The following is an 8,873-nucleotide window of genomic DNA, read 5'->3' on the forward strand; positions in this document are numbered from 1 at the left end:
TCTACATCAATATTGTGCTGCCTGGATATGCCAGTTACTATAAAATATTTGTCTTGAATTCAATTTGACAGGTTGAAATTTCTTCCTGAGGGCATATGCTCAGCAATAAGACAGTTTAAACACTCTGTCACTATTTCATAACAACAATCCGGCCACCTCCTCCCTCTGGACGCTCTCCAGTCATCTTGAGAGGAGAGTTGATTATATCACTGCGTGGGCGGGAGCATGTGTGTCTATAAGTACCAGCTCTGCACAGGGAAACCTCTCTATGAAGTAGAGCCGACCTGAGATAGTGTAGGAGAGCAGGAAGAAACAGACGGGCGTACCTATTAGTGCACGGACTCTGAACTGTGGATACGTTTTTATACTGGAGCTCAATAAAGACTCCTCTTGGACTCTGGCGGATCTATCGGGACAACTTCTTAAATCTACAATCCTTTCTCCCTTCTGAAGCTTTTAACAGTTTCGTCCTGTTGTTTTTCTGCTGTTATCAGGATGCTTAGCCCTGTGACTTTGCAGCAGATCATTTCCACCGTCTTTGTGCTCAGTTGCGCTGCAGTGATGGTGAGTTGCTGTTAAATGTATCCACTTGTGATATATTTCACAGTGTGTAGCTATTTTTGGATTAACAGCAATTTTATACATTTGGTATTTTTCTTTTAAAATCACAGCCATCAACTGTCAGACATGCTGTCCTGACCTCTGACCCTGTTCCTCAGGCAGAGGGCGACTGCCCAGCTGATTGCTCCTGCAACCCCTTGCCCCCCCTGTGCCAGCCCGGCGTCAGCTGGGTGACTGACCACTGTGGCTGCTGTAAAGTTTGTGCTCGCCAATTCAACGAGGACTGCAGTGCCACTGAACCTTGCGATCACATCAAGGGGCTGCGCTGCCATCTGGGGGCTGGAGGAGACCCTGAGAGAGGACTGTGTCGAGGTGAGGGGTGACACGCAGGCTGAGCAAAGGCACATTGTTTAATTGAGCTAAAAAGAATATATTAGTCAAAAACACAGCTACAGTATTGTGCCAAGAAATTAGATCAGGGGTAAAAATCTAAGGGCTCACTAGATAACTGAAGGAATGAAAAAACTATACATTTCTTGATTTTGCTTATATTTGTTGGACTTTTCTCTCAATTCTACTGTTGTATGTTGTACTGTTGAAATACTGCATGACTTCATTTAGGCACTATTAGAGAAGAAAATAAAACCACTCCCTGGGTGGACAGTTCACATGTCATGGGAAGTCATACGTGGACATTCACTCATTTTAAGGGTCCACGGGGCAAAAGCCTCCAAAACCACAGAAGTAGATAATGACACTTAATGAGGAAAACGAAGGCCTCCAGTATAAATAATTTACATATTTGTACTTTAAAGGAGCGCTCTAATGACTTTATGTATGCTGATCAGTTTACTTGGAGTACCACTGGGAAGTACAGCTCAGCCTCTGGAAACAATTTTATAAGGTCTTTTGTGGCTCTGGAGGAGCTCTTAAAAATCTGAGAAAATACCCCTGGTGATGTCATCAGGGTTATTTTAGGAGAATACAAAACTGTGTAAAACGCTTCTCAAACAGGCAGTGTGAGCATTTTCCAGGCAGGAAGGCTCCTGATGAAAAAGGTGCTATGAGGTTGTATTATGGAAAGGTTTAGAGACTGACCTTTAGTTGGACTGACACTAGTATTGACTACTGTTTAATATTGAATTGCAATAAAAAAAAATCACTGGCGGAGCCCTTTAAGAGACATCATGAAATCTTCCCTTTGAGAAAATATATTTCTTTGCTCAGTTTCATCCCACAGGCTTTGATGTATTAGTTGTGTTTGCATACTGATACAAGTTTTCTACTGTGTGCTTCGATGAAGATCAGGTCTGTCCTCACAGCTCTGGTTCCTGTTATTTGTTGACAGCTGAGGCACAGGGTTTGCCTTGCGAGTTCAGTGGCAGGGTGTACCAGCACGGCGAGGACTTTCAGCCCAACTGCCAGCACCAGTGCACATGCATGGACGGAGTGGTGGGCTGCATGCCCCTCTGTCCTCACCAAGTGCCGCTGCCCGACTGGCGCTGCTCGTGGCCCCGTCTGACCAGGCCCGCGGACGGCTGCTGCGAGGAATGGGTGTGTGATGACAACAACCACATCAGTGAGGAGCCAGACGAGCTGACGCGCACCTCCTCGCCAGGCAGCCAGCCCCTTCCCAACCACATCAGTGTCCTACAGCAGGCCCTGCTGCAGCCTCAGCACCCAGCTGCCACCGGAGGGGCCACATTCAGAGGTAAACATCACAGGCAATCTCAGCAATGCCAGTGTTTCCCCTAGAATTTTTTTCAGGCCCGGTGGTACCCACCTCTGGGATGGTCCTCTTTTAACGGGCTGCTTATGCTGACGGCATAAGCGACAAAACATCCCTACACATAATTGAGATTCTATCAGTTATAAATATTTTTACATTTTTATTCATTTTATTATAACAGAGTAACATACTTTTGACAATAACTGGGAAAACTAGCCTATTGTCTGTGTTATTTTCATCATTATTGCTTACCAAAAAACAAAACAAAAGAGAGAGAGAAGCTCCTCAATCAGAACAAAAATATAAGCTAAACAACAAATTGTAAACTCACCATGGGGAGTGTGGTACAACCAAGGGCTGTAGTTATGGTTATTAAGCCATTCGGGATCCCAGCCAGATGTTCTGTGTATAGCTGTATTTTTTTTTTTCTGGGTCAACGTTACCAGTACCACCCCGGACAGGGGTCGGCAGTCGGTCCGGGCCCGCGGTCACCCACCGGACAGGGGTCGGCAGTCGGTCCGGGCCCGCGGTCACCCTTCGGACAGGGGTCGGCAGTCGGTCCGGGCCCGCGGTCACCCGCCGGACAGGGGTCGGCAGTCGGACCGGTGTCAGGGGCAGTAATGGTCCTGGAGCAGCCCCCCTCTCCACTACAGTCTGCCCCCCTTTCTTCCGTCTCACCTGCACCTGTCATTTTTTCTGGAGTTGCCTCTGTTACTCTCCCTTCATCTATTTTCCTTGGCTCCGGAGTCTGGCAGAAGGATTTCTTTATATTAAGTTGTCTGTCACCCGCGTAATTTTTTCTTTTCTTCGGCGGCGCCATAGTTGGTTAGCTAACAAACCTTAAACATCCCAGAATATATGCCCGCGCTCTCAGCAGCGGTACTCGCATCGTTACTAGGCAACGAAGCAGGTTGACTCGCGTTGCGCTGCACAGAGGCGCGTCTAATGTAAATGATTATTGATTTATGAATGAATTGATAGGTGGCTTATTTTTGGCGTATTGATTTCTTTTTTTTGGCCTGGCGGCAGACATGACATGGTAAAAAAAAATGTAATTGTGGCCACAATATAGCTATAGCGTGCGCACGAAATACTACTTCGTGGCCACAAATTAAGGATAATACTAATTAATGATATTAATATAATTCCTGAATAACTGGGTAAGCAAATCGAGCGCACCTTCTCTAGAAACCGCAATAGCCAACGTGATAGATAGACAGACAGACAGACAGACAGATAGATAGATAGATAGATACTTACTTTATTTATCCCGAGAGAAATTCAAGTGTCCAGTAGCATACAAAATACAAAACATACATTAGACATACATTTAACTAAAATTAAAAACCCTAACCTTAAGAATATGATTAAAACTGGAATAAAAGATAAAATATAAAGTGTGTGTGTATATATATATATATATATATATATATATATATATATATATATAATGAACAGTAGCTACAGTAAACAGTAAACAGTGTCTATTATCTATTGTCCTCCCTGCCTTTACTGAGAGCTGTTATACAGTCTGATGGGGGACGAAAGAGTTTTTGAGTCTGTTGGTGGAGCTGGACTGACTCAAAAACTCTTTCGTCCTTAAGGTGAGTGTCTTTTCTTATTCTGTTCTAGTCAATATCTTGTTATCCCGCATTTAGGCAGGGCCTTAAGTAGGCCTATAATATAGTGAACTTTTAATCGTCTGTGATTTTATTGAAGGACAAATGTCCAGAGAGCACTACAGACACCTTCAGTAGTTCAGTCAGAGCAACAACAACCTCCAAATCAACACAAACTAGATTCTGATCACTGATAGGATATAGGTATAGGTATAGATATAGATATAGGTTCCCTTAGCAACGCGATACACACGGTGAGCGCTACTGTAACTGCAGGGCTGTGTTCAGTGGCATCATTAACGCTGCGGCTCATATAGAGTCTGTATCCCCTCAGCTGAGAGTCTGACACACATGATGCTACTTTCAAAGGAGAGGATCAGTGAAAGGCCCTGCCTAAATGTGGGATAACAAGATATTGACTAGAACAGAATAAGATAAGACACTCACCTTAAGGACATCACGTAGAGGCTACTGCAGTTTGTAGAGAAGGTGCACTCGATGTCCAGGAATGATTTTAATATTATTAATTTGTATTTCGCGCACATATTATGCCTGCTTCGTGGCCATGAATTAGTATTTCGCGGCCATGAAGTAGTGTTTCGTGCGCACGTTATACTTATTTTGTGGCCACGAACAAGTATTTCGTGCTCACGTTATAGCTATATTGGGGCCACAATTAATTATTTTTTTGACCATGTCAGGTCTGGGGCTCCGTACATCCTTGTTGTTCAAGTGAAACTTTCGCAAAAAAGCAACCAAGGCTTTATTTGTGATTGAATATGAGTCAAACTAATCCATTACTATAGCGTTTCATTAGAAATTCATACTTTTCCGATTCCAGATTTTTCTACTGATTTTTTTTTGTGATTTTTTATTGTGCTAAGCCCTGCTGGTGACCTTACTGATGAAAAGGTTGTGACGCCATTCAAACTGTAGGCATGTATCTCCCTGGTAGCATGTATTTAAAGAGTTTAATCTCAAGAAAAAATGCAGTTTTTCTCTCTGATATATATTGCCACCTTGTGAACACTGCTCATATTCTGTCTTGAGAAAGCTCAGAGCACAACATGGAAAACATCTGACCTCAGGGAAAATGAATGTACTACACTGCTGGTAAAAATAATGGCAAGCTTTAAATAATATTTTTGTTGATATTTCTTTTGTGCAAATGAAAACTTTGACCTAGAATAAACAATACTATAAATGTCATGGGGTCAATGAATTATCCTTTGGGGACCATAAATGTCCACTGCGAACTTCATGAAAATGTGTCCCATGATATTGAGAATGTGTTAAACTAAAAAACTAAAAACTAAAATAAAGATTCACTTCTCTCTTTCTCCAAGTTCTTGTGGTTCTACGGCAAAAAAACACAGCACCACAAATGCACAATTTAAATCCAAGGACTTTGACATATAGATTGACATTCTTTTTTTACAAATGCATCATAATGTTCAAAAGGTTGCTGGGATTTATTGTCCCCTTTTCAACGTATTGTCTTTTGTTTGCTCACTCTCCCACAGAGATGGCTTCGTTCCCCATGTCTGAGGTGTTACTGGAACACAGCTGTTTCCCACAAACCACAGAGTGGACTGAGTGTTCCACAACGTGTGGGATGGGCATTTCAAGTCGAGTGACCAATGACAACCCAGACTGTCGGCTGGTCAGAGAAACCAGACTGTGCCAGATCCGGCATTGTGAGCTACAGCTTCTTCTAGCTACCAAGGTATGCTCTAAACATACCTGTTAGAGAATTAAAGAAAATTAGAAATGAACATGAAATATGAGTAGGATTTAAGAGGTATTACATTACAAACTAATTTCATTTTCTTTGAACAGTCCAATTAATTACCTCACTCATTACTTCACTTAGTATGGAAAATGAATAAATAAAACATGTTTAAAGCTGAACTGTGTGATGTCAGTTTAATAGTGGCTCCATTTCTGTCATGCAGAAAGGGAAGAAGTGTCAGCGAACTGTCCGGTCCAAGGAAGCGGTCAGAATCACCTTTGCTGGATGCTCAACAGCACAGTTGTACCGCCCTCGCAGCTGTGGAACATGCACTGATGACCGCTGCTGCACACCCTCCCTCTCTCGCACCGTGAGGCTTCGCTTCCACTGCTCTGATGGAGAGGGCTTCTACAGAAACGTCATGTGGATCCAGCGCTGCAGCTGCAGTACAAGCTGCCGTATACTCAGCGGGCCCTCCAGCCCTTCAGTCAGCCTCCACAACGACATCCATATCTTCAGGCACTGAGGCTGACTCATCATACTCAGCCCTGGCCTGACACCGTGGGCAAAGACTCCCCCCTTCAAAGCAGACCGCCTCCCTGTGTGTCAGCTGGGTGAGCTGCTGCCACCCTCTCCCTAACCAGGCAATACACTCGCTTGCACTTTAAGCTTCCTGCCACAATGACATCATTCTGTCCACATTATAGGTGTGTTACATCTCTAGCACCAGGGCAGCACCGAGGACAACACACTGCAGTGTGCTGCTAAACTGTCGGCAGAGAGCTGTTACTGAAACTTCTGTTTTATTTATTTGTAACTTCAGAGCATGTTCCACTCCACCGAGGGTGATGTGACAGTTTGTCACACAGAAGGAAGGTTAATTAGACCAGTCACAGACATTAATGAGAAGTGTCGGGAATTATGGACACTCATTTTGAATTAATGAGGAAAATAGTTGACATGAAACATATTCATTGGTGACTGTAAGGACTGTGTGTTCATTTTTGACATTTCTGTCCCTCTTTGACACAATGTATCCTACACATGTGTGTGTGGCGTGTTTATGTGTGTGTGTGTGTGTGTGTGGGTTGGTGAAAGTGTATTGGACTTTTTGAGGAATGAGTAACTTTCACATGAGAGGGTTTACAGTGAATGCCATGCAACTACAGTTTATATTAAAGCATAGACTTCACTCTTCGCTGTGGAGTGGTAAATTCTAGGATCACCTCATTTTTCGGGGTGTGATTTTATTCTATGTTTTGTGTGTGTCCTTTACAGTGTACATACAATGCTTTCTTTTGAGGGATGAAATGATGCTAAATATTTAAGACATGTCACATGTGTTCATTTGTGCTACAATGTTTTTGTTGTCTTTAAACTCCTGCACATCAAATAAAAATGTATCAACCTGTGAAGTTTCTTATCTTTAGCTGTCTATATGCAAATGCATAGACACAGCACAAAAAAAGATGAATTATGAACTGGATAGTCCAGTTAGACAGATATATCCAAGCCCAAGTCAATGAAACAACAAGCCAGCTTCTCTCTAAAGTGGCTTTTGCTTTGAATTATTCCCTCAGACTACAAAATCCATGCACCTAACAGAGGAACCACTGACCGGTTATTCATCTTTCTGATGGTTTATTACCAATTTTTCCACTTTTGTGTGGACTTTTTCAGATAATCACTCAAACTGAAGCTGCCGGAGTTAGGAAGGAGATAAGAAAATAATAACAAGCATACAGTCTAAAGCCATGGTAGTGGCTCTTTGAAATAAATGTTAACTTCAGCATGCTAACATGTGACAAGGCTGATGCAGGTGTACCATGATCATCATCTTAGGTACGTATGTTAGCATGCTAATATCTGCTGATTAGCACAGTACAGGTGAGGCTGATGGGCATTGTCATTAGCTCAACAAATGTGTTGAACAAATGGACATTTTGACCTGAGTAGCCATGATATATGCTGTGTGCACTAATTTCTTTCTTTGGCCATCATCAGCCTCATGTGTCTTTTCATTTGTCTTTATATTCAGTGTCTTACTCTTTCCACATTTATTCTCAGTACACATTTTGTGCCAGAGCTCTTCCGTCATGTTGCCTTGATGCCTTAATGCTCAAGCTGGCTCTGAAGCACAAACATTACGCTGGACCACCAGATTCCTCACCCTGGCCCCTGTCTCCTCAGAGAAGAGAAGGGAGGAACACTTTGACCTTCCAACTGCCCCAGTCTTTACAACCGCTGTGGGCTTCATCTCTACCAATTCTCCAGCCAACACTTCCAACTGCACCAGAGATATTTAGTGGCGGGATCATAGTTGAGCCATTACCTTAATTGCTCGGTGGATACACAGACACTCTGAGCTGAGGGTGGTGTTAGAGGAAAGTTCTGGTGAGGTGTCAAATGTGGAGAGGGTTCATTCCTCAGGCACTGTGAATGTGTTTAAAGACAAGAGTTTAATGTGTATCAGTTTTGGCCTCATGGTGTTGCTTAAAATAAGGCTGCATAAAAAAGGGGGAGAATCACCCACCTCCTAATGAACAAAACCAGCGGACAGTGAATATTAATGGCTAATGTGATGGTGATCTGGTAATATAATAAGGTATATCCAAGCCTTTTTCAGAAACCCAAGCATTCAAACATGCAGGATTATGCTGTATAGCAATAAAGATAACTATTTGTTAGAAATTGTGATTTTGTAACCCAAGGCAACACATCGTTATACCTAAATAACTGAATAGGTCAATTGCCAGTGCCTCGAAACAACATGACTGTTGCAGTGTACCAGTAACGGGCATACTGCACTCACAGTTTGATTACGTTTAGGCAAGCATCCTACTTGGTCAGGATTAGGAAATGATTTTGTTTTATGTTAAAATAACTATGTCACTTTGATGTTATGTACATGAGTATGTTCACTATGTTAGTAAGTAAAAAGATCTCACTGTTCAATTTCAAGTTCAGTTCAAGATCTCAATTTTGGTTTCACACAGACAGCAGTCTCCTGTGATTGTTTAGCCCGACCACCATCCCTGTCCTCTCCTCACTTACTCCTTTGCTGCCGTAATAATTACTATGGCCACTAGAGGCCCCCCGCCAGTTGTTGATGGGAATATTGGTTGTTATGGGCTTGACCCATCAACATTTACTATTCAAACAATAAATCAAGTTATTATGTATAATGTAAAATGTGATAGGGTATTATCACCGGACTATCAATGAACTTTAT

The 8,873-nt window shown here is 42.6% G+C and overlaps 1 protein-coding gene and 1 long non-coding RNA gene across 3 annotated transcripts; one reads left to right on the forward strand and one right to left on the reverse strand.

The window, feature by feature from the left end:
• The first annotated feature begins 247 nt into the window (after positions 1–247).
• Positions 248–7,056, forward strand: ccn1l2 (cellular communication network factor 1, like 2). 2 transcript variants are annotated; one of them, XM_030415898.1, is made up of 5 exons: positions 248–564; positions 672–933; positions 1,910–2,272; positions 5,433–5,635; positions 5,865–7,056. In XM_030415898.1, exons 1-5 carry the CDS (start codon positions 496–498, stop codon positions 6,165–6,167), a joined length of 1,200 nt encoding a protein of 399 aa, XP_030271758.1. In that variant the 5' UTR covers positions 248–495; the 3' UTR covers positions 6,168–7,056. The 2 variants fall into 2 exon arrangements, with proteins under 2 accessions (XP_030271758.1, XP_030271759.1); XM_030415899.1 differs by having other exon boundaries at positions 249–564; positions 720–933.
• Positions 958–2,890, reverse strand: LOC115581064 (uncharacterized). The gene is made up of 2 exons (XR_003983984.1): positions 2,622–2,890; positions 958–2,405 (listed from the first exon to the last, which is right to left on the reverse strand). It is a non-coding gene; the product is annotated as an uncharacterized LOC115581064 (long non-coding RNA).
• Positions 7,057–8,873: the final 1,817 nt, after the last annotated feature.

Source organism: Sparus aurata, chromosome 5 (assembly GCF_900880675.1).
Source record: "Sparus aurata chromosome 5, fSpaAur1.1, whole genome shotgun sequence".
NCBI lineage: Eukaryota > Metazoa > Chordata > Actinopteri > Spariformes > Sparidae > Sparus > Sparus aurata.